Source organism: Triticum dicoccoides, chromosome 2B (assembly GCF_002162155.2).
Source record: "Triticum dicoccoides isolate Atlit2015 ecotype Zavitan chromosome 2B, WEW_v2.0, whole genome shotgun sequence".
NCBI classification, from domain to species: Eukaryota; Viridiplantae; Streptophyta; class Magnoliopsida; order Poales; family Poaceae; genus Triticum; species Triticum dicoccoides.
The window spans coordinates 771,113,715-771,139,730 of NC_041383.1; the positions used below are offsets into that span (position 1 = coordinate 771,113,715).

The 26,016-nt window shown below is 50.1% G+C and overlaps 1 protein-coding gene and 3 non-coding genes across 4 annotated transcripts; all 4 read left to right on the forward strand.

Moving 5' to 3' along the window:
- The first annotated feature begins 14,328 nt into the window (after positions 1-14,328).
- On the forward strand, positions 14,329-18,507 carry LOC119366183 (N-terminal acetyltransferase A complex catalytic subunit NAA10-like). Its single transcript, XM_037631878.1, has 2 exons — positions 14,329-15,028; positions 18,172-18,507. Exon 1 carries the CDS (start codon positions 14,434-14,436, stop codon positions 15,010-15,012), a length of 579 nt encoding a protein of 192 aa, XP_037487775.1. The 5' UTR covers positions 14,329-14,433; the 3' UTR covers positions 15,013-15,028; positions 18,172-18,507.
- Positions 16,794-16,885, forward strand: LOC119266263. The gene has a single exon (XR_005131975.1). It is a non-coding gene; the product is annotated as a small nucleolar RNA Z221/R21b (small nucleolar RNA).
- Positions 17,199-17,290, forward strand: LOC119266264. Its single transcript, XR_005131976.1, has one exon. It is a non-coding gene; the product is annotated as a small nucleolar RNA Z221/R21b (small nucleolar RNA).
- LOC119266262 lies at positions 17,541-17,632 on the forward strand. The gene has a single exon (XR_005131974.1). It is a non-coding gene; the product is annotated as a small nucleolar RNA Z221/R21b (small nucleolar RNA).
- Positions 18,508-26,016: the final 7,509 nt, after the last annotated feature.

The following is a 26,016-nucleotide window of genomic DNA, read 5'->3' on the forward strand; positions in this document are numbered from 1 at the left end:
CTTGGCCGCCGTGTCGGCCTGCACCTCGGCCGACTCCGCCGTCGTCTCCTGAGCCGCCTCGGTGGCGGCTGCCCTCTGCTCCTCCGCCTCCCGCTCCTCCCGCGCGTTCTGCCCCGTCGCTGCATGGAGCTCGGCGCGAGGGTCTACGCGGCGGGAGCTCGCTGATCCTCCGGTCCCGCCGACTATGGAGGCGGCGGTAGTCCGCTCAAGAGAGAGAGGAGCCCTGGTTGATAAAACAAGAAAGACTTAGAACAGCACCGACTAAAGGAAAGAGAGAAAGGCAAGTAAGAATCAATGCTTACGCCGAAACCGCCTGCGGCTGCTTCACCACCTTGCGGAAATGGGCTGCCTTTGCGGCCGCCTCGTCCCGCTTGGTCGCCGCCGTGGAACCCTTGGGCTTCTTCGTCCGCCCACCGAAGAGGGTCGGCACCGCCCGACGTTTCTACGCGCCGCCCCGCGCAGCTGGCCCGCCAGAAGGGCCAACGCCTTGATGGTCGGATGATGGCTGGCGGCGCGGAATGGGGTCGACCTCGTCATTGTCAAGCGAGTCCTCAAAGCCGGCGGTGAACCCGGAGCCGCCTGTCTCAGCGCCTCCCCCCACGGTGTCATCGTCAAGGGCGGCCGCCCCAAGTCATTGTCGGCAAGGTCGTACACCGCGTGGTAAGGGGCAAACTCGCGTTCCGCCCCCGCGGTCCCGGCCGAAGGGTGAAGGAGGGGGTTCTGATTAAAAAAGCAAGCCGACTGGTCAGAGGCCGGCCAGAGAGAACTCAGCAACAAGAAAAAAGGAGAAGAAAGAGATCTTACCACAGGCGGGGGGGGGGGGTGGCGCGAGAGTACGGCTCCTTGCCGTACTGCCACTCCTCGGTGAGCTTGCAGTTGGCGATGTAGTTCACCATGTAAGATACCTCGTCATGAGGCATCTCCCTGGTACTCAGCCGGCTTGGGTCGAAGCGGCCGCTCATCTGGCAGATCAGATGAGGGCGGCCCTGAAGCGGGAGTCGGCGCTCGATGAAGGCGGCTATCAAGTCGGGCCCAGTCAGGCGCTCTGACTAGATCAGCACCCGAAGCCGGGTGACGGCACCGGCTCCAGCCGGCGTCAGCGACCTGGCCCGGAAGGACCACGAGGGCTGCCTCCCAGGCAGCGGGCCGGCTACATAAGCCGGCAAGTTGATGTAGTCGCCGTGCGGAGCGACGTTCTTCACATAAAAATAGGACTTCTGCCAGAGCTTCACCGACTGGATCAGCGCGATAGGCGGGAACGGGTTGTCGGCGGTGGATCTCCGGATGGCGATGAAGGCGCCGCATGGAGCCGGCACGCCTGCGACGACCGTGCCTAGCTTGGATTGGAAAAACTCCCCCTAGAGTTCGATGGTGGGGAGGACGCCGAGGAAGCCTTCACATAGAGTGACGAAGGCCGACAGCAGCACCACCTTGTTGGGAGTGAGGTAGTGCGGCTGAAGATGGTAGAAATCAAGAAACGAGCGGAAGAAGCCGCTCGCGGGAAGACTGACACCGCGCAGGCAGTGCGAGTAGAAGATCACTCGCTCGCCCTCCTCCGGCGCCGGCGAAACCTCCCTCACCAGCATGAGGCGGACCCGCACGAGATCCTCGCCCGACAACCGCCGCGTCTTGTGGAGGAAGTCGATGTGGTCGTCGTGGACGTTGGAGCCGTCCCAAGAGCTCGACGTCGGAGCCATGGGGACGCAAGGGCAATGGAGAGCGCGACAACGAGGAACGCGCAGAGCGGTGGTGGCAAGATCACGGCGCGCTAAGGAAAGTGGTGGAACGATGGCGCCGCGGGGAGCCGCTGCGGCAATGGAGAGATGGGAGAAGGTAGTGGCTGAGCGAGGGCGAGCGTGTGAACGACTGCCGCTCCCCCTTCCCGCCCCTACTTATAGCCTCGTGCGGCAAAGCCGAGGAGGCAAGGCTCGGGGGGGCGTGGGATTAACTGCGCCCACTCCCCCATGTCCCGCAATAATTGCGCCTTTACGATGTGTGGGAACCGCTGTCGGAAGACGTGTGGTCGTTTCGGGCCATAGAAGATCCGCGCGTGGGCCGAGGCATGGAAGTGGCGGGCCCCGGCCTGTGGCGGCATCCCGTCATGCGCGTGGGCTAATAGGCCCTTCCAGCCGGAGGGTGCCATGTGGCGTGCAGGCGGCGAGCGGCCAGGTCACCGCCTGGCTAGCACGCCAGCTGGTTCCCGCCTTCGGATTTCAAGGAGACTTCGTCGAGAAGGCACACATAGGAGAAGCCGGCTCCTGGTTGTCGGCTCTTAGAGATAGGAAGCTGGCCGAGCTTCTCGATTCCCCTTTCAACCACGAAGCCCAACCAGCTTCGGGGACTACTGTCGGAGTAAATGACCACGGGTAGCCTAATCGGCTCCCTTAGGCCATTGGAAAAAACAACGGGCCGACCAAGCCTTGAAGCACCCAAGACGCGGGGCCGCCTTCCTCCGGCCGGCTAACTCACCATCCGGCTACCGGAAGGTGGCCCGGCCCTAAACTCTCTTGGGGGACGCCATGATAGGGCCGACTCCAAGAAGCCGGCCATGGAAAGACCGACTCCGAGAAGCCGGCCCAAGAGAACCGACTCCAAGAGGCCGGCCCCAGGCAGGCGGCCAGGGGCCGTGCCCTAAAAGTCTGCACCCCTCATAATGATGATGGGACGGGGCGTGGCAACAGTGGACCCTGCCACCCCCGAATCCCGGAGCTCGCATGGCTACAATACACTGTACGGGACAACCATCACCCATCCGGCGTGGCACTGTTGCCATGATGATCCTGACGCCATCCACGACGAGCTGCCAGTACGGCCCGTAGGCGGCGGGCCCCTTCGGTCAGAGAGACGCCTGAAGACGGCCTAGCCTCCCCAGCTGGCCTGAGGCATGGCCGGCTTCCTATAGCCGGCTTGCCCCCTCCCTCGAGGCCAGCGCATCATTAAGGAGACAAGACGAGGTAAGGCTACAGTGAGAATCCGCAAGGCGGCGGTACTGTAGCCATGTTGGAGAACGTTGCAGAAAATAAAAAAATTCCTACGGTTTCACCAAGATCCATCTATGAGTTCTTCTAAGCAACGAGTGATAGGAGTGCATCTACATACCTTTGTAGATCGTGAGCGGAAGCTTTTAAGAGAAAGGGGATGATGGAGTCGTACTCGCCGTGATCCAAATCACCAATGACCAAGTGCTGAACGGACAGCACCTCCACGTTCAACACACGTACGGAGCGGATGATGTCTCCTCCTTCTTGATCCAACAAGGGGGAAGGAGAGGTTGAGGAAGAAGACTCCAGTAGCAGCACGACGGCGTCGTGGTGGTGGAGAGGCAGTACTCCGACAGGGCTTTGCCAAGCACTTAACGGAAGAGGAGAGGTGTTGGGGAGGGGAGGGAATGCGCCTTGGATCAGGTGTTCAGCCCTCCCCTCACCCCTCTATTTATAGGGGAAGGGGGAAGGGGGCCGGCCCCCTCTAGATGAGATCTAGAGGGGGGGCGGCGGCCAGGGAGCGCCCCCTTTAGGGTTCCCCCCCCAACCCTAGGCGCATGGGCCCAAGGGGGGGGGGGCGCCCAGCCCTCCAGGGGCTGGTTCCCTGCCCCCTACGGCCCATGAGGCCCACCGAGAGAGGTGGCCCCTCCCGGTGGACCCCCGAAACCCCTCCGGTGGCCCCGGTACAATACCGATATGCCCCTGAAACCTTCCGGTGACCGTATGACAACTTGCCATATATAAATCATCACCTCGGGCCATTCCGGAACTCCTCATGACATCCGGGATCTCATCCGGGACTCCGAACAACATTCGGTAATCACATACAAGTCTTCCTAATAACCCTAGCATCACCGAACCTTAAGTGTGTAGACCCTACAGGTTCGGGAGACATGCAGACATGACCGAGACGGCTCTCCGGTCAATAACCAACAGCGGGATCTGGATACCCATGTTGGCTCCCACATGCTCCTCGATGATTTCATCGGATGAACCAGGATGTCGAGGATTCAATCAACCCCGTATACAATTCCCTCTGTCAAACGGTACGTTACTTGCCCGAGACTCGATCGTCGGTATCCCAATACCTTGTTCAGTCTCATTACCGGCAAGTCACTTTACTCGTACCGTAATACATGATCCAGTGACCAAACACTTGGTCACTTTGAGCTCATTATGATGATGCATTACCGAGTGGGCCCAGAGATACCTCTCCGTCATACGGAGTGACAAATCCCAGTCTCGATCCGTGTCAACCCAAGAGACACTTTCAGAGATACCTGTAGTGCACTTTTATAGTCACCCAGTTATGTTGTGACGTTTGGTACACCCAAAGTACTCCTACGGTATCCGGGAGTTACACGATCTCATGGTCTAAGGAAAAGATACTTGACATTGGAAAAGCTCTAGCAAAACGAACTACACGATCTTGTGCTATGCTTAGGATTGGGTCTTGTCCATCACATCATGCTCCTAATGATGTGATCCCGTTATCAATGACATCCAATGTCCATAGTCAGGAAAACATGACTATCTGTTGATCAATGAGCTAGTCAACTAGAGGCTTACTAGGGACATATTATGGTCTATGTATTCACACGTGTATTACGATTTCCGGATAATACAATTATAGCATGAATAAAGACAATTATCCTGAACAAGGAAATATAATAATAATCCTTTTATTATTGCCTCTAGGGCATATTTCCAACAGTCTCCCACTTGCAATAGAGTCAATAATCTAGTTACATTGTGATGAATCGAACACCCATAGAGTTTTGGTGTTGATCATGTTTTGCTCGTGAAAGAGGTTTAGTCAACGGATCTGCGACATTCAGATCCGTATGTACTTTGCAAATATCTATGTCTCCATCTTGAACATTTTCACGGATGGAGTTGAAACGACGCTTGATGTGCCTGGTCTTCTTGTGAAACCTGGGCTCCTTGGCAAGGGCAATAGCTCCAGTGTTGTCACAAAAGAGTTTGATTGGCCCCGACGCATTGGGTATGACTCCTAGGTCGGTGATGAACTCCTTCACCCAAATTGCTTCATGCGCTGCCTCCGAGGCTGCCATGTACTCTGCTTCACATGTAGATCCCGCCACGACGCTCTGCTTGCAGCTGCACCAGCTTACTGCTCCACCATTCAACATATACACGTATCCGGTTTGTGACTTAGAGTCATCCAGATCTGTGTCGAAGCTAGCGTCGACGTAACCCTTTACGACGAGCTCTTCGTCACCTCCATAAACGAGAAACATGTCCTTTGTCCTTTTCAGGTACTTTAGGATATTCTTGACCGATGTCCAGTGTTCCTTGCCGGGATTACTTTGGTACCTTCCTACCAAACTTACGGCAAGGTTTACATCAGGTCTGGTACACAGCATGGCATACATAATAGATCCTATGGCTGAAGCATAGGGGATGACACTCATCTCTTCTTTATCTTTTGTCGTGGTCGGGCATTGAGCCGAGCTCAATCTCACACCTTGCAATACAGGCAAGAACCCTTTCTTGGACTGATCCATTTTGAACTTCTTCAAAATCTTATCAAGGTATGTGCTTTGTGAAAGACCTATGAGGCGTCTCGATCTATTCCTATAGATCTTGATGCCTAATATGTAAGCAGCTTCTCCAAGGTCCTTCATTGAAAAACACTTATTCAAGTAGGCCTTAATGTTGTCCAAAAGTTCTATTCATTTCCCATCAAAAGTATGTCATCTACATATAATATGAGAAATGCTACAGAGCTCCCACTCACTTTCTTGTAAACGCAGGCTTCTCCATAAGTCTGCATAAACCCAAACTCTTTGATCATCTCATCAAAGCGAATGTTCCAACTCCGAGATACTTGCACCAGCCCATAAATGGATCGATGGAGCCTGCATACTTTGTTAGCATTCTTAGGATCGACAAAACCCTCCGGCTGCATCATATACAGTTCTTCCTTAAGATGCCCGTTAAGGAATGCCGTTTTGACGTCCATCTGCCATATCTCATAATCATAGTATGCGACAATTGCTAACATGATTTGGACGGACTTCAGCTTCGCTACGGGAGAGAATGTCTCATCGTAGTCAACCCCTTGAACTTGTCGATAACCCTTAGCGACAAGTCGAGCTTTATAGATGGTAATATTACCATCCGCGTCCGTCTTCTTCTTAAAGATCCATTTGTTTTCTATCGCTCGCCGATCATCAGGCAAGTCTGTCAAAGTCCATACTTTGTTTTCATACATGGCTTCTATCTCGGATTGCATGGCTTCAAGCCATTTGTTGGAATCTGGGCCCGCCATCGCTTCTTCATAGTTCGAAGGTTCAGCATTGTCTAACAACATGATTTCCAGGACAGAGTTGCCATACCACTCTGGTGTGGAACGTGTCCTTGTGGACCTACGAATTTCAGTAGCAACTTGATCCGAAGTACCTTGATCATCATCATTAATTTCCTCTCCAGTTGGTGTAGGCACCATAGGAACATTTTCCTGAGCTGCACTACTTTCCGGTTCAAGAGGTAGTACTTCATCGAGTTCTACTTTCCTCCCACTTACTCCTTTCGAGAGAAACTCTTTTTCTAGAAAGGATCCGTTCTTGGCAACAAAGGTCTTGCCCTCGGATCTTAAGTAGAAGGCATACCCAATGGTTTCCTTAGGGTATCCTATGAAGACGCATTTTTCCGACTTGGCTTAGAGCTTTTCAGGTTGTAGTTTCTTGACATAAGCATCGCATCCCCAAACTTTTAGAAATGACAGCTTAGGTTTCTTCCCAAACCATAATTCATACGATGTCGTCTCAACGGATTTAGACGGTGCCCTATTTAAAGTGAATGTAGTTGTCTCTAGAGCGTATCCCCAAAATGATAGCGGTAAATCGGTAAGAGACATCATAGATCGCACCATATCCAATAGAGTGCGATTACGATGTTCGGACACCGTTACGCTGAGGTGTTCCAGGCGGCGTGAGTTGTGAAACGATTCCACATTTTCTTAAGTGTGTACCAAATTCGTGACTTAAGTATTCTCCTCCACGATCTGATCATAGGAACTTTATCTTTCGGTCACGTTGATTCTCTACCTCATTCTGAAATTCCTTGAACTTTTCAAAGGTCTTAGACTTGTGTTTCATCAAATAGACATACCCATATCTACTCAAGTCATCAGTGAGAGTGAGAACATAACGATATCCTCCGCGAGCCTCAACGCTCATTGGACCGCACTCATCGGTATGTATGATTTCCAATAAGTTGGTTGCTCCTCCATTGTTCCGGAGAACGGAGTCTTGGTCATTTTGCCCATGAGGCATGGTTCGCATGTGTCAAATGATTCATAATCGAGAGACTCTAAAAGTCCATCAGCATGGAGCTTCTTCATGCGCTTGACACCAATGTGACCAAGGCGGCAGTGCCACAAGTATGTGGGACTATCGTTATCAACTTTACATCTTTTGGTATTCACACTATGAATATGTGTAACATTACGTTCGAGATTCATTAAGAATAAACCATTGACCATCGGGGCATGACCATAAAACATATCTCTCATATAAATAGAACAACCATTATTCTCGGATTTAAATGAGTAGCCATCTCGTATCAAACGAGATCCAGATACAATGTTCATGCTCAAACTTGACACTAAATAACAATTATTGAGGTTTAAAACTAATCCCATAGGTAAATGTAGAGGTAGCGTGTCGACGGCGATCACATCGACCTTGGAACCATTCCCGACGCGCAAAGTCACCTCGTCCTTCGCCAGTCTCCGTTTATTCCGCAGCTCCTGCTGTGAGTTACAAATATGAGCAACGACACCGGTATCAAATACCCAGGAGTTACTACGAGTACTGGTAAGGTACACATCAATTACATGTATATCAAATATACCTTTAGTGTTGCCGGCCTTCTTGTCCGCTAAGTATTTGGGGCAGTTCCGCTTCTAGTGACCCTTCCCTTTGCAATAAAAGCACTCAATCTCAGGCTTGGGTCCATTCTTTGACTTCTTCCCGGCAACTGGCTTACCGGGCGCGGCAACCTCTTTGCCGTCCTTCTTGAAGTTCTTCTTACCCTTGCCCTTCTTGAACTTAGTGGTCTTATTGACCATCAACACTTGATGTTCTTTCTTGATTTCAACCTCTGCTGACTTCAGCATTGAAAATACTTCAGGAATGGTCTTCACCATCCCCTGCATATTGTAGTTCAACACAAAGCTCTTGTAGCTCGGTGGGAGCGACTGAAGGATTCTGTCAATGACCGCCTCGTTCGGGAGGTTGATCTCCAGCTGGGACAGGTGGTTGTGCAACCCAGACATTTTGAGTATGTGCTCACTGATAGAACTGTTTTCCTCCATCTTACAACTATAGAACTTGTCGGAGACTTCATATCTCTCGACCCGGGCATGAGCTTGAAAAACCATTTTCAGCTCCTCGAACATCTCATATGCTCCGTGTTTCTCAAAATGCTTTTGGAGCCCCGGTTCTAAGCTGTAAAGCATGCCGCACTGAACGAGGGAGTAATCATCAGCACGTGACTGCCAAGCATTCATAACGTCTTGGTTCTCTGGGATGGGTGCTTCACCTAGCGGTTCATCTAGGACATATGCTTTCTTGGCTGCTATGAGGATGATCCTCAGGTTCCGGACCCAGTCCGAATAGTTGCTGCCATCATCTTTCAGCTTGGTTTTCTCTAGGAACGCGTTGAAGTTCATGTTGACATGAGCATTGGCCATTTGATCTACAAGACATATTTTGCAAAAGTTTTAGACTAAGTTCATGATAATTAAGTTCATCTAATCAAATTATTTAATGAACTCCCACTCAGATTGACATCCCTCTAGTCATCTAAGTGTTACATGATCCGAGTCGACTAGGCCGTGTCCGATCATCACGTGAGACGGACTAGTCATCATCGGTGAACATCTCCATGTTGATCGTATCTACCATACGACTCATGTTCGACCTTTCGGTCTCTGTGTTCCGAGGCCATGTCTGTACATGCTAGGCTCGTCAAGTTAACCCTAAGTGTTCTGCATGTGTAAAACTGTCTTACACCTGTTGTATGTGAACGTAAGGATCTATCACACCCGATCATCATGTGGTGCTTCGAAACGACGAACTTTAGCAATGGTGCACAGTTAGGGGGAACACTTTCTTGAAAATATTATAAGGGGTCATCTTATTTACTACCGCCGTTCTAAGTAAACAAGATGCATAAAACATAATAAACATCACATGCAATTATATAAAGTAGTGACATGATATGGCCAATATCATATAGCTCCTTCGATCTCCATCTTCGGGGCTCCATGATCATCTTCGTCACCGGCATGACACCATGATCTCCATCATCATGATCTCCATCATTGTGTCTTCATGAAGTTGTCACGCCAACGACTACTTCCACTTCTATGGCTAACGTGTTTAGCAATAAAGTAAAGTAATTTACATGGCGTTCTTCAATGACACGCAGGTCATACAAAAAATAAAGACAACTCCTATGGCTCCTGCCGGTTGTCATACTCATCGACATGCAAGTCATGATTCCTATTACAAGAACATGATCTCATACATCACAATATATCATTCATCATTCATCACAACTTCTGGCCATATCACATCACATGACAATTGCTACAAAAACAAGTTAGACGTCCTCTAATTGTTGTTGCATCTTTTACGTGGCTGCAATTGGGTTCTAGCAAGAACGTTTTCTTACCTACGAATAACCACAATATGATTTTTTCAACTTCTATTTACCCTTCATAAGGACCCTTTTCGTCGAATCCGCTCCAACTAAAGTGGGAGAGACAGACACCCGCTAGCCACCTTATGCAACTAGTGCATGTCAGTCGGTGGAACCTGTCTCACGTAAGCGTACGTGTAAGGTCGGTCCGGGCCGCTTCATCCCAAAATATCGCTGAAGCAAGAAAAGACTAGTAGCGGCAAGCAAGTTGACAAGATCTACGCCCACAAAAAATTTGTGTTCTACTCGTGCAATAGAGAACTACGCATAGACCTAGCTCATGATGCCACTGTTGGGGAACGTTGCAGAAAATAAAATTTTTCCTACGGTTTCACCAAGATCCATCTATGAGTTCATCCAAGCAATGAGTGATAGGAGTGCATCTACATACCTTTGTAGATCGCGAGCGGAAGCTTTCAAGAGAAAGGGGATGATGGAGTCGTACTCGCCGTGATCCAAATCACCGATGACCAAGTGCCGAACGGACAGCACCTCCGCGTTCAACACACGTACGGAGCAGATGACGTCTCCTCCTTCTTGATCCAGCAAGGGGGAAGGAGAGGTTGAGGAAGAAGACTCCAGCAGCAGCACGACGGCGTGGTGGTGGTGGAGAGGCAGTACTCCGATAGGGCTTCGCCAAGCACTTAACGGAGGAGGAGAGGTGTTGGGGAGGGGAGGGGCTGCGCCTTGGATCAGGTGTTCAGCCCTCCCCTCGCCCCTCTATTTATAGGGGAAGGGGGAAGGGGGCCGACCCCCTCTAGATGAGATTTAGAGGGAGGGGGGGGGGCGGCCAGGGAGGGGGCTTGCCCCCCAAGCAAAGGGAGGCGCCCCCTTTAGGGTTTCCCCCCCAACCCTAGGCGCATGGGCCCAAGGGGAGGGCGCCCAGCCCTCCAGGGGATGGTTCCCTGCCCCCTACGGCCCATGAGGCCCACCGAGAGAGGTGGCCCCTCACGGTGGACCCCCGGAACCCCTCCGGTGGCCCCGGTACAATACCGATATGCCCCCGAAACCTTCCGGTGACCGTATGACAACTTCCCATATATAAATCTTCACCTCCGGACCATTCCGGAACTCCTCGTGACGTCCGGGATCTCATCCGAGACTCCGAACAACATTCGGTAATCACATACAAGTCTTCCTAATAACCCTAGCGTCACCGAACCTTAAGTGTGTAGACCCTATGGGTTCGGGAGACATGCAGACATGACCGAGACGGCTCTCCGGTCAATAACCAACAGCGGGATCTGGATACCCATGTTGGCTCCCACATGCTCCTCGATGATTTCATCGGATGAACCACGATGTCGAGGATTCAATCAACCCCGTATACAATTCCCTCTATCAAACGATACGTTACTTGCGCGAGACTCGATCCTCGGTATCCCAATACCTCGTTCAGTCTCGTTACCGGCAAGTCACGTTACTCGTACCATAATGCATGATCCCGTGACCAAACACTTGGTCACTTTGAGCTCATTATGATGATGCATTACCGAGTGGGCCCAGAGATACCTCTCCGTCATACGGAGTGACAAATCCCAGTCTCGATCCGTGTCAACCCAACAGACACTTTCGGAGATACCTGTAGTGCACTTTTATAGTCACCCAGTTATGTTGTGACGTTTGGTACACCCAAAGTACTCCTACGGTATCCGGGAGTTACACGATCTCATGGTCTAAGGAAAAGATACTTGACATTGGGAAAGCTCTAGCAAAACGAACTACACGATCTTGTGCTATGCTTAGGATTGGGTCTTGTCCATCACATCATTCTCCTAATGATGTGATCCCGTTATCAACGACATCCAATGTCCATAGTCAGGAAACCATGACTATCTGTTGATCAACGAGCTAGTCAACTAGAGGCTTACTAGGGACATATTATGGTCTATATATTCACACGTGTATTACGATTTCCGGATAATACAATTATAGCATGAATAAAGACAATTATCATGAACAAGGAAATATAATGATAATCCTTTTATTATTGCCTCTAGGGCATATTTCCAACAAGCCATGCTTACCTCGACAAAACCCTCGTCATCAGAGGCGAGGCAACAGTAACCAGCCCCCGACAAGACCCCCAAGCGGTAGGGCCGGCTGTCGACCAATGAGCCAGCAGCCGGCGGGACCCACCAGTCGGCGGCCCCCAGCAGCCGGTGGTCATAGACACCAACGGCTAGGGCCCACGCCCAGCTGAATTACCATTGTACCCCTGGGGGTAGGCCTATATAAACCCCCCGGGACACCCATGCAAAGGGTTGATCTTAGAGTTTTAGACACCACTATAGGGAGAGGAGAGAGCTAGCCTTGCCCTTCTTCCTCCTTCCACCGAACATCTCAAGGAGCCTCTTGTAGCTTCTTGTTGATCTAGTGATCATGCGGAGACCCCGCAGAGCAGGAGTAGGGGTATTATCTCCATGGAGAGCCCCCAACCTAGGTAAGATCCGCCGGCGTGCATGTCTTCGCCTCATCCCGTTTCCAGGCACCGGCGATGTCTTACTGGCTCCCACACAGATAAGTCATCCATTGGCATATGTCGCACCTACCACCCGGCACGTGGTGAAGTATTCTTAAAGGTATAGAGTTGCTAAAAGAAGGAGTTGTCTAGAGGATTGGTTCTGGAGAAAAGGTGAGTATTTGGACAGACCCTTGGATCCCACGAGGTGACACCCGCAGACCTCGCGCTTGCCGAGGTAGCATCCTGATAGATAAGGTTTTTGACCTAATGGACCCCGTAACTGAATCTTGGGACAATGAGCTGGTCAGGGAGCTGTTCTGTGCAGAAGACGCGAGGGAGATCTTAGCTATTCCTGTGAGGAGCGGAATGCTTCCTTCTTTTCTACCAGCATCTCTATTGTTGTCGGTATAGAGGAAAGTCTTCAATCCCTTGAGAGAGAGAGAGAGAGAGAGAGAAAGAAAAGGCTAATAAAATATACCTAGCATGACACATCAGCTATGCCATCTCAGCCTGTCCACTTGCTAGTCAAGGAAAATAGCACTCTGTTTCGTGGGCGTCTTTTGTTGCTTAACGAGTTCAACCAAGTTCAATAAACTGTTCATCCTCAATCTAGCTTTAGTGTCAGCCAGGCATAGGCATGTCAGGCAACGATGTCCTGAGAATTCGATCTTAAGTGTCAATTGAAAAAGGAAATTTGGTTGAAACGGTGAAAAGATATAGGACATGCATGTACTATGTCACCTTTTGTCCCTGGAATGTGATTTTGAAATTAAGTTGAACTTTGAAAACTTGGTCATTTAAAAGATTATCTTCATTTGCAATATCAAAAACCAAATACATATTATTGGATGTGTAATGAGACATATTGTCATATTATATTTACATAATTATTTAAAAAACATATAGTTTTCTCAATAAATTTGGTTAAACTTTTACAAAGTTTGATTTCTAAAAAGATCCTTAAGCACTACATTGTGGAATAAAAATAGTAACATTTTGCATAGTTAGAGCATCTAGACTTGGCGAATCCGCTCTCCGTAAACGTTTGCGGAGGCACCCGAACGCGACCCCGGACAGCGTCAGACGGCCCCTCAAGAGTCCCGTGAGACAACTACACTCCTCATTTCAAAACCTTCAAACCCGTGACCATTGATCATATAACACAAATTCATCACCATTTCAACAATTCAAACAATGCAACAAAGCAAAGTGAACCACAATTCAACAGTGAACAAATGCCAAAAATGAAATTCAACTTCCGAACTCTGCCAACCAACATGATGAATCAAAATGTAGAGGCACCACTGTCATGCTGGTGTCACCAACTGATGGGACCGATGAGATTGCCAACCCCTTCCTCGCGAGGATGGGGCGTCATAAGCTTTGTACTAGTCAATTAGTTCAGAGCTGTGTTACGCAAAATATGTCCAAACGAGCTTCTGTACTTTTGGAAAAACTAATTATGCCCATGTTATACATGTGCCGATGAACTTGTAATTTGTACGGAACTACTTCAAAGATCCTTTAAAAGCAGCAATTGTTGCATGTGTCTTCATTTTTGGAGAATACTATCATACATTAGGAGAATCACTACATCTATATTGTGTTTCATCTATCTTGTATTCACTTGAAGAAATATTAGGTGAATAATCGAATATACAAGTTAACTAAAAATGCTCAAAAACAAAAACCATATGGGCGATGGTGTGTGTGCTAGGTCCTTGAAAGATCCCTCCATTTCAACATACAACGTGAATAGACTGTTTTTAGACTCAACTCCACATCATTTGATCAAGTTTATATAACGAGGTATGTACATATATAATACCAAATATTACATATTATTTAACCAAGGGAGTAGCATTTTGCATAGTCATAGATTATACCTTCACCACCACTAGTCAATCTTGAAGAGTTCTTAAAATCTTTCGCTTGTTAATACAAATTTTGCCAACTCACACTTTTTTAGGCTATTTATTTAGTTTTTTTTCAAGAGTTTGGACTTTTTTGTTATATGGTTCTGTCTTGGGCTAACCTGCCGTGGCCCATGGGCCTATTTCGGCCCTTTTCCTCTAGGGTTAGCCGGTTAGGTCAAGGTCTCTCATCCTTTCCCCACCTCACCTCACCTCTATTAATACCCGCCGCCGCCGATCCTATCCCCATCACCTCATCCCATCCCGCCGGCGAAGGCTCCCCACCACCACCAAACCCTAGATTACAGTAGATAGATCTCGTTCTCCGGCGGCGGCGAAGATGGTGTGCATCCGGCAGGCGACGATCGACGACCTGCTGGCGATGCAGGCGTGCAACCTGATGTGCCTGCCGGAGAACTACCAGATGAAGTACTACTTCTACCACATGCTGTCGTGGCCGCAGCTGCTGTTCGTCGCCGAGGACTACGGCGGCCGCATCGTCGGCTACGTGCTGGCCAAGATGGAGGAGGACCCCTCGGAGCCCTGCCACGGCCACATCACCTCGCTCGCCGTGCTCCGCTCCCACCGCAAGCTCGGCCTTGCCACCAAGCTCATGTCGGCGGCCCAGGCCGCCATGGACCAGGTCTTCGGCGCCGAGTACGTCTCGCTCCACGTCCGCCGCTCCAACCGCGCCGCCTTCAACCTCTACACCTCCACCCTCGGCTACCAGATCCACGACATCGAGGCCAAGTACTACGCCGACGGCGAGGACGCCTACGACATGCGCAAGATGCTGCGCCAGCCCGTGCCCAAGAAGCACCACCACCACCACCACGCCGGCGGCGGCTGCTGCTCCCACGACGCTCCTGCTGCCGCGGCGGCCGGCTTGTCCCCAGCTTCCGCTTCGCCGGAGAAGTAGGCCGACTCATTAGATGGTAAGCTGCTGCCTCATCTCGATCTGTTAATTTTTGCAGAATTAGCTCCAGAAAATTAAATTGATGCTTGTTGTAACCCTGTTATTTAGTCTCGATTATTCAAATCTTGCTGTTGGATCTTGGATTTTGCTAGGAAAATTAAGTTGATGTCTGTGTCAAGTTTGCTTTCCTACTGAATTGAATACTGCTGTGCGATGAACATCATAGCCAAATCTTGCTGTTGGAACTTGTGTGTGCGGCGCCTCTCTCACCTTTGGCTTCTTGAGATTGACCTTTCTCAAAGTTGCCCAGTCATGGTGGCGCATAGTGATCACTGGCCGGTTTAACGTGGGAGCTAGCAGTTTGTTGCCATGCTTCCAAAATCTCTCGCCACATCTCCTGTTATCATAACAACAATACTTTTTTGATCTCATGTGGTTTGATGGGCATTCATCAGTTCTGACCTTATGCTTACCGTGCTCCGGTGCCTCTCTCACCTTTGGCATCTTGAGATTGTTCTTTCTCAAAGTTGCCCAGTCATAGTGGCACATAGTGATTCCTGGTGAGTTTAACGTGGGAGGTCACTCTTTATGGTTATGCTTCCAAAATCTCTCGCTACAACTGTTTGATTAAAACACTTCTCTTTACATTGCTTGTGATTATAGTGGTTATGAAAATCTAAATTGAGACCTGAATTTGTTGCTTGCTGCATGCTAATCTAAGTTTTGTCAATGATGATTATGTCTGCAAAATGTATGCTCTGTGGATTCAAGCCCCTGTTTCAGGGAGAACCTCTTGATGAAGCAGATATAATATGGCATCAATTGACAAATCTGAGACATATTGTAGCATTGTTCTGCTTATTGCCTTGTTATTTTAGTTGTTAAATGTACTGAGTTGTGACTTCTGATTTTGCAACTATCTTTGTTGTCTTCACCTTAATCAGCATTTGCTAAAGTTTTGCCAATGATGATTCTGTCTGCAAAATGGATGCTCTGTGGATTCAAGCCCCTGTTTCAGGGAGAACCTCTTGATGAAGCAGATATAATATGACATCAATTGACAAATCTGAGACATCTTGTAGCATTGTTCTGCTTATTGCCTGGTTATTTTAGTAGTTAGAATGTATTGAGGTGTTTACATCTGATTTTGCAACTATCTCTGTTGCCTGATACCTTACCCATCATTTGCTTAAGTTTTGCCAATGATGATTCTGTCTGCAAAATGGATGCTCTGTGGATTCAAGCCCCTGTTTCAGGGAGAACCTCTTGATGAAGCAGATATAATGTGACATCAATTGACAAATCTGAGACAATAGTATAATACTGTGCTAGTAGATTGAATTGAGTATTGACTTTTATTTAGCTCGTTTGTTGCATGATATGTGAGGGGCAGGCCTGGCGCAGTGGTGAAGTCCTCCCCACTTGTGCCAAGAGGTCCTGGGTTCGAACCAGCCTCTCTGCATTGCACTTTGCAGGGGTAAGACTAGGTTCCTATAATCCCTCCCCAGACCCCACCTTGTGTGGGAGCTTCTATGCACTGGGTCTGTCCTTTTTTTGTTGCATGATATGTATAAATTATTTGTGGTTTTCCTATGATGATTCTGTCTGCAAAATGGATGCCCTGTGGACTCAAGCCCCTGTTTCAGGAGAACCTCTTGAGAAAGCAGATGTAAAATGACATCAAATGACAAATCTGAGGTGTTCCATTTTGTGCTTCCTAGTATCATGTCATCAATTGATAAATTTGAGGTATTCCATGACGTTGTGCTTCCTGCTGAAGCAAAAGGCTATGATGAGAAAAGTCATGCACCACTCTGAAGAGATTCATCTCTTTGTGCTGATAAACAAACTTACAACCCATTTTACATCTGAGCCACCTCTTGGTACCTACTTTTGTATGTCTTCTTTATTTGCTTTTCATGTCATAGATGGTAGTTACCAGTTTGGGGAAATAATGTACAGAACCAGATGATGAGGGTTGCCCAAGTGCAATCCTACCATGATGCGGACTGAAATTTCATTGAGGTCAAATACATTTGCCGCTGATGGTTCTTCTTTACAATTCTGCACATTTTGAATGCCAGTGCAGTTCTTGGTAACTTCTTTTGTGAACCTTGTTGCATTTCTTATGAATTATTTTGTGTTCTGTTGATATTTATGTTTGCGAAATAGGTGCTTTGTAGAATCCAAGGCTATGATGAGAAAAGTCATGCACCACTCTGAAGAGATTTATCTCCTTGTGCTGATAAACAAACTTACAACCCATTTTATATCTGAGCCGCCTCATGGTTTTGTATTTTCTGATCTGGTTAGACATATGTCCTATTGGTTTTTAAGAAACCAATTATTTTAAGGTAATAACTGGATTGGAGGGATATAATAACAGAACCAGATGATGAGGGTTGCCTATGAGTGATCCTACCATGATGCGGACTGAATTTACATTGAGGTCAATACATTTGCCGCTGATGGTTCTTTCCAATCCCCCCAATCTTGAATGGATTTTCCCCTTGGTTTTCCAGTGATGATAATGGCTATGATGAGAAAAGTCATGCACCACTCTGAAGAGATTTGTCTCTTTGTGCTGATAAATAAACTTACAACCCATTTTACTTCTGAGCCATCTCAGGACTTCGATTTTCTGATTTGTTTATTTGTTTTGAGAAACTGTTTCCAGCTTTTGCATTTGTGAGAATACTGTAGTTTTGAAAATAAAAGCCTTGCTGTTAACTGGATTGGAGGAATAATGTAGAGAACCAGATGACGAGGGTTGCCTATGGGCGGTCCTACCATGATGCCGACTGAATTACATTGAGGTCAAAACATTTGCCGCTGATGGTTCTTTTTAATTGATTTTCCTCCCTATTTTGAATGTTCTATTCGATGGAACTTGTATCTGAATTACTTGGTTTTGCCAATGATGTTTCTGTCTGCAAAATGGATGCTTGAGCCCCTGTTTCAGGGAGAACCTCTCGAGACAATGACAACAATCGACAAGCCTGAGGCATTGTAAAACAAAAAAAAACATTTACTGGAGCTTGTATTTTTGGTTGCCTAATTAAGTGTTTCATCTCTTTTTTCTGAAATTGTAGACGCCAATCATGTAGTACCAGCTTTGCTTAGATGTGATTTCTCAAAGTATTTTGTTTTTCCTGATTGCAGAAAGCCATTTCAAAAACAAGGAGCTGCTGAACATCCTGGATAATATGAATCATATGGTGCTCTCCTCTTGGATCTTGATTGTAGCCCCTGCTGTACCATTGATACAGAGAGAACATTGTACTGTGATTACATCTGTTTTTGTAGGCTTGCCTGGTCAGATCGCACACCTTCGGCCAGAATCCTTGTACTTCTTGTGAGACTTAATGACATGCACATATTTTAACTACCTCCCAATTGTTGCCTGAAATTTTGTGGGCAAATCGTGGCTGAAATGTGGACGGTTAGACTTGCAGAGGAGCACTCAATAAAATTTGTTTGGGGATGTCTTTTTGGCAAGATTTGATTTCATGTTGAACGGGATCAGTATGATAAGGTTAAGTTCATATTATGCATTGTGCCCTTGCCTGTGAACATGAAGCATATGGTGCTCTCTGCCCTTTTAGTGCCTGTGATAAGAGGGATAACACTCAAAAGTTACATGCTGGGTCGTTTGGTGGCATCGATGTCTCGTTGGGCGGTCAGAAAATGCTCGCCTTCCATCTTCGTTGGGTTCGAAATCGTTTAAAGTTGAAAGCAGGTGAGTTCTGAGCGTTGCTTGTCTTTTTTTTTATAAAAGTCATTTTGTCAAACGTATTCTTTAATCTTTTTTAGCCATCTTGAGATTTACAAGTCACCTTAGGCGCCCTGACCCTGGTGGGTTGGGGATACCACAATGCCTCTCACCATCGTTGATTGTCGAATATTCGACAAACTCATATCATCCATTTCAAATGGGTCATTTTTGCTCCTGCGACTCAACTACTTTTTACAATTGAGTCCTAAACTAGCTCGAGTCGTGAGGGACCAAACTAATGAAAACGGCAGCTCTATTTTCCAAAAACTTTAAGGTAAACGTTTAGGCCCGGCGCACCGGCCGAAGCATCGGCCGGTCGCGTCCACGCGCCACGCTCCCAACGAAGCAACCTGCTACACGTAGGATGCGGGGGCCCATCTACGCTGCCTCTCCCCTATTTCTTCCACCTCCCGCATCTCTGCTCTCCAGCGCGCCCACGGCTATTCCGCTTCTTCCCCTGCCCCCTCTTTGCTGATCCTCGCTGCTCCCCAGCGTGCCCGCGGCTATTCCGCTTCTCCCCCTCCGCCCTCTCTGCTGATCCCCGCGCGTGTTGCTAGCGCACTCATGGCGGAGACCATGAATGACGACGAGGAAGGCACCGTGGCGTACTTTCGTCCATGTCCTCGTTTCCTCCCCTGCGGTCAAGTGCTGCGACCGGCTAGACCCGGAGCTACAACCACACCCGATTTTTGCTGGAACCGGTGACCGCGGCGAAGTGTCGGGTCATGGCGGCATTTTCGACTGGTGGACCGGGGGTGCTGCAACCGCAACCTGTTTTTGCTGGAACCGGCTAGGAGGTTTGCTGGAACCAGCACCAAAAAATGCTATTATTGGAGTTCGTCCTACTCAACCAGCGACACTTTGCTACAACCACATCCTATTTTTGCTACCACCGGCGACTTTTTTTGCTACATCCATGCACGGCGGCGTTGTTTGACGGTGGCGATGCCTTTTGTTTTGCTACAACTATCTAAGAGTTTTGCTGGAACCGGTGTACAAATTTGCTGGAACTAGCTTTTTCTTTTATTCGACGGTGACCATGGTGACCATGGAGACCACGGAGGTTGAGCTGATTTGCTGCAATCGGCAAACAAAAAGCTACCACCATTGAGCTGATTTGCTACGATAGGGAACGACGGAGCGCTTAGCGTACACCCGTGCAGGGAGCTTCAATGGCGAGGACGACGGGACGATGCACCTGAATGCTGCAAGTTGCAACACCCCGGTGAAAGAAGCTGCCACGACGGCGAAGGGGTGCCGTGGCCATGCCTTGAGATGCGCGGTGAAGGGGTGAGGCGGCCATGGCCGGGAGTTGCGGGGCGAAGGGGTGAGGCGGCCATGACTGGGAGATGCGCGGCGAAGAGGTACTGCGGCCATGCCCGGGAGATGTGCAGTTGGTAGCGCGTGTAGGCTAGCCGCTGCGGGTCGTTCCCCTTTTTACTTCTGGCGAGGAGTGCGCTCGTGGGGAAGGAGAGAGTTGACTTTTGGCGAAGGGATAAGGCTAATCTGATGGCCAGCAGCATTTGCATCTGACGGTTCGGACTTGACCGGCCGAACCCCTGGCCGGTCCGCCGGCGCGTAGTACTGGCCAAACTTTAAGCTTTGAACTGAAAACCAAAACTCTGCTCCGTTTAAAAAAAAAACTTTGGATGGTTTCTTTGTCGTTTCCCCCTAGGGGCGGTGCTTGAGAAAGCTAGTTTGCTTGTTGCGCGTGGTTTCTCCTTTGTTGGGTTTGGTGGATGCTAGGGCAGTCGCCCTAGGAGGTTGATGTGCGGAGACAACTAAAGAGGCGGGGCTAAGGGCATCTCCACTAAGGCCCCCAAGAAGCCCCCCCAGGCGCTTTTTTGGACGCCGGCGAGTAAAAAACGCCCCAGTCAGGGCCCCAAGACGTCGTTTTGCGCCGGATTTAGCAAAAGTTAGCACCGGCACGCTCACCCCGCACCCAGCCCGCCGGGGGGCAGCTGGGGACGCCGGCATTAGCTTTTTGCAGGCGCTACCCCACTTGCCAGCCTCTCTCTCCCCCTTTCTCTTCTCCAGGCCCACCCACGTGCAGCACACTCCCTCTCTCCTCTCCACGCCCACACTCCCTCTCTCCCCGGTTCTACTCTCCATGTACTACGGGCGGGCGAGGCAGGAGCTCGCCGTGCGCGGCCGGGGCGGGCGCTGGCCGGGGCAGGCGCTGGTCGGAGCTGGCGAGGCAGGGCCGTGGCCGGAGCAGGCAAGGACGGAGCAGGCAAGGCCGGGGCGGCCATGGGCGCACGCGGCCACGGGAGTTCCTGCCCCCGCCCAAGAAGCACCCGCCGACGAGGAAGAGCCGGACGAGGAGGAGGGTGGCGTCGACGTCTTCGTGCCCCCGACGGCCATGGCGGAGGAGGAAGGACGGGGCGCGCGACGGAGCTCGCGGGGAGGACGCCACGTCTCCCTCGTCCGAGAGCTCACGGGACACCGTGGTGCGCGCGCCGGCGCTGTACCTCACCATCGCCCTGTCCGGCTCCAACAGAGGCGCCGAGTCCGGCCCCGTCCGCTCATCAAGGCGCCCCCGTCCCCGCCGCCCGCCTCCTCCTCGCGCCGCGGGGGACAGTCCCCGCTCGCCTCGAAGCCGTCGTCGTCCAGCCGCCACATGCCGTACGCGCCCACGCCATGCTCGCCGCGCCCGCCTGTACCCGTGCTCCGCGCCCGCGCACGGCAACGTGGTGGATCCTCCCCCGGTGGAGGAGGAGCTGGGCCTCGAGCCGCATGGGCAGGAGCGAGGCAGGGGCGCGCGTGGACAGCAACACCAGGCCAGGGGCGCGCGCGGCGGCCAGGGCGGGGAGCGCGCGGCAGCCAGGCAGGGGAGGTGCACGCCAGTCCTTCTCCTCCCTCGTCGGCCCCCGCTTCTCACCTCCTAGGGGCGGAACGAGTGGAAAAATTCTCGCCCCCACGCCAAAGTTGTCGCCGGCAGCCCCCCAAGAGGCGAAAAAAATGCCTCCTGGGGGGCCGAACGGCTGGAGATGCCCTAAGGCTCAACCTTCGTTTGGGTGGCAACCTTTGTCACTTGGGTGGCAGGTTTTTCGGCTTGGTCTACACACCGGTCTAGCTTTATGTCAGACGATGGCTCCAGATTTGGTGGTCATGGTCTGCGGGTAGTTGCCCTGAGCGGATTGGACTAGGGTGGTTAGGTCGTGTGGCGTTACAGCTCGAGGGCGGCATGTCGGGGTGGTGGCCTTGGAAGACGGTGTTGGTGGACCGCGCAGGATGTGACGGAGTGGATCAAAGTCGGGGTAGTAGCCTCGAGTGTTCAGTAACATCAGTTGTGTTGACCTCAAGTCGCGTGGGGCGGCGTGGTTGCTCTCAACATTGGTCGTCGGCATGTCGAACGTCGCATTTGGCGCAGAGTCCTGTGAGAGGGCTTGCATCTTGAGCATTGCAGGGGCGTCTCGTGTATGCTCCTTGACAGTGGTGGGAGGCTGACTAGTTTGTTGAAGTGGGTCACCGTTTGTTGACATGTTTTGGCCTGCCGTTGTTGAGAGTGTGTGTGGCTCAAGATGGCAACGAGGACGAAACCCATCTGCCTTCCCAAACCCATCCCCACGAGAAAATCGTAAACCCGTCCCCGTCCCCATCACCGTGCGCGGGGCTAGTTTTCCGCCAGTCCCCTAAACCCATCGGGTTTTGAGGAATCCACGGGGAACCCACGAGAAAATCATAATATTTAAACAAACATAGTGGCGACAAAGAATAACATTTTAGCAACAAAACAAGCACATTTTAGCATAACTTGAGCAAATTTCAACAAAAAAACTATAGTAGATGGTTCAACAGCTATATAGAGTGTATCTCGGCAGCATGATACCACATTTTAGCAACAAAGATGATCGGATTTCAGCAATAAAGATGATCAGATTTCAGTCATACATAGTTCAACAAGATGTGCAAATCTTCCAATGCCAAATCTAAGTGCCAGGTTGTCGGTGTACAAAAGTGGGGGCGCTCCTTTGTACCCCTTACTTGTGCACGGGCAGTCAGAGCCGCACATGCGGCCACACTCAAGCAGGGCAAAGATAGAGAATCAAGCCGCAAGATGACCAAAGCAACGCCAAGACGGAGACGCAAAAAGCAAGAGGGTGAGGTGAATTCACCCGGCAAGACCCTTGCCGGGGCGACCCCCGCGGCCCCGGCAAGGACCTTGCCGGGGCAGCTTACCCGACGCCAGCGGGGCACGCCACCCTTGAGCCCCAGTTTTTCCAACACCGCCGACCACGTTGGGACCTGGGCTCGGGAGGCGCCTCCATGATGGCATGTAGATCTTTGTGAAGACAAGAAACACTCGAAATCAGAAGAGGATTAGAAGACGACGAACCTCGGCGAGATCCTTGCCGAGGAAACCCACAAGACCCCCAGCAGGATCCTTGCCGGGGACGACCGCAACGCCATGGCAAGGCCCTTGCCGGGGCCCCGACAAGGCCCTTGCCGAGGACGTCCGCGAGGCCACAGCCAGGCCCGCACCCGCCAAGCTTCTACCACCACTCCCGTGCAGCTGCCAGCCCACCAGCTGGGCAGGCGCCTGCGTGTCGGCATGAGGCTTCTCGGCCAACTCAGCACATGCCTACGTGCTGGCATGCAAATATTCATGAAGGCCCTACCACCGCGCCACCTCAGTAGCCTGCCAGCCTACATGGCGCTGACTGCCTCGCTGGCCCAGGCGCGTGTCAAGGCAGGGCGAAGCGGCGGTAAAGTGAAGGGGACACGTCAAAGGCGCATTAAATGCGTCTTGTCCCGAAATAGCTAGCGATAAGCTTAACCACAGTACCCCGATGCCACCTCCTGTGTGCCACTGTGGCGATCCCCTTGCATATAGAAGGAGGCCCAAAGCATCCATGAGAAGCATTCGGACCCTAGGACAAGTTAAGCTCATTGTAACTAGCTCAAGAACTCCAAGAACACAAATACACACATCAAAGCAGGACTAGGGTATTACGCATCCTTGCGGTCCGAACCTGGGTAAATGACCCGCGTGCTCGTACTGACTGCTGATCCCGCTCTCCTCACGACCCAGCGCCCCGCAACCGTAGTAGGGATTCTTGTGATCCATAGGTGTCGTTCCCCACCGACATCTTTGGTGCGCCAGGTAGGGGGCGCAGTAGTGAGAATCTGGTTTACCAGCTGGTAGCACAGCTCTTCGTCGCCATGGCTCCCAAGAGGAAGACAACCATGACGATCATTTCATCCGGGACCAGACTGCCTGTACCGATGCAGACCAGTAGCAGGCCAGTCGCGGAAAGAACCCATGGCGCGTCCCGCGAACAACCACATCACCCTGTGAAAGGATCGAGAATAGGTGTCTAGAGGGGGGGGGGGTGATTAGACACTAAGCAAGAAAAGTGGCAGTTTTTAAATTCTTTAAGTTGAAGTGGAGTTTTGGCACAAGTTTAACAATCACAATACATATCAAGTAAGTATGCAAAGAGTATATGAGCAGCGGAAAGTAAAGCATGCAACTTGAAAGAATGTAAAGGGATGGGATTGGAGTGTGCAAACGCAATTTGGAGACATGGAGATTTTTGAGCCGTGGTTCCGGTAGGTGGTGCTATCGTACATCCACGTTGATGGAGACTTCAACCCACGGAGGGTAATGGCTGCGTGAGTCCACGGAGGGCTCCACCCACGAAAGGTCCACGAAGAAGCAACCTTGTCTAGCCCACCATGGCCATCGCCCACGAAGGACTTGCCTCACTAGGGTAGATCTTCACGAAGTAGGCGATCTCCTTGCCCTTACAAACTCCTTGGTTCAACTCCACAATCTTGTCAGAGGCTCCCAAGTGACACCTAGCCAATCTAGGAGACACCACTCTCCAAGAAGTAACAAATGGTGTGTTGATGATGAACTCCTTGCTCTTGTGCTTCAAATGATAGTCTCCCCAACACTCAACTCTCTCTCACAGGATTTGGATTTGGTTGAAAGAAGATTCGAGTGGAAAGAAACTTGTGGAAGGCTATAGATCAAGATTCATATGGTAGGAATGGAATATCTTGACCTCAACACAAGTGTAGGTGGTTCTCTATCAGAAAATGTATGTTGGAAGTGTAGGCACGTTCTGATGGCTCTCTCCACGAGTGAAGAGTGGGTGGAGGGGTATATATAGCCTCCACACAAAATCTAACCGTTACACACAACTTGCCAATCTCGGTGGGACCGAATCGTCAAACTCGGCCGGACCGATTTAGCAAATAATGTGACCGTTAGGATTTTCGGTGGGACCGACATGCAACTCGGTAGGACCGATATGGTTAGGGTTAGGGCATAACGTAATCTCAGTGAGACCGATTACACAAACTCCGTGAGACCGATTTTGGTAATAAGCTAACCAGAGAGTTGGTCAGGAAAACTCGGTAGGACCGATTCGCTCATCTCGATTGGACCAAAATGTTACGAAGAGGAACAAAGAGTTTGCATTGTAATCTCGGTAGGACCAATTACACAAACTCGGTGAGACCGATTTTGGTAATAGATACATACAGAGAGATTACAATCCCATCTCGGTGAGACCGAGATCCCTATCGGTGAGACCGATTTGCCTAGGGTTTGTGGAAGTGGCTGTGACATCTGAACTCGGTGGTGGTGGATAGAAAGAATCGGTGGGGCCGAGTTGGACTTTTGGTTTAGGTCATATGTGGATGTGAGAAAGTAGTTGAGGGCTTTGGAGCATATCACTAAGCACTTTGAGCAAGCAAGCCATTAAGCAACACCTCATCCCCTCTTGATAGTATTGGCTTTTCCTATAGACTCAATGTGATCTTGGATCACTAAAATAGAGTAGAGTCTTGTGCTTGGAGCTTGAGCCAATCCTTTGTCCTTAGCATCTCGAAGGGGTTCCACATCCTCTAGTAGATGCCACTCCATTGTTGAACTTATCTGAAACATACTAGGTAAAAGTGTTAGTCCAACAAGAGATATGTTGACATAAATTACCAAAATCACCCAGGGAGCACTTGTGCTTTCAGTCTCCCCCTTTTTGGTAATTGATGAAAACATACATCAAAGCTTTAGATAAAGATATAGAGAGTAACAAGTAAAGCTTTGGAAAGACATGTAACATGCATAGGCTCCCCTTACATGTATGCAATCATGTGAATATGGAATATAGGAGCAAGTGAATGCATAACCAAGACAGAGTAGGCAATGTGTTACATGTATCTTGGCTATATGCATCAGAGCAAAAGATGTGAATATAGGAAATGTACCTTCATGCTCA

Excerpts from the sequence above, each read along its gene's own strand:
- LOC119366183 (XM_037631878.1), top strand. The coding sequence starts at position 14,434 with ATGGTGTGCATCCGGCAGGCGACGATCGACGACCTGCTGGCGATGCAG.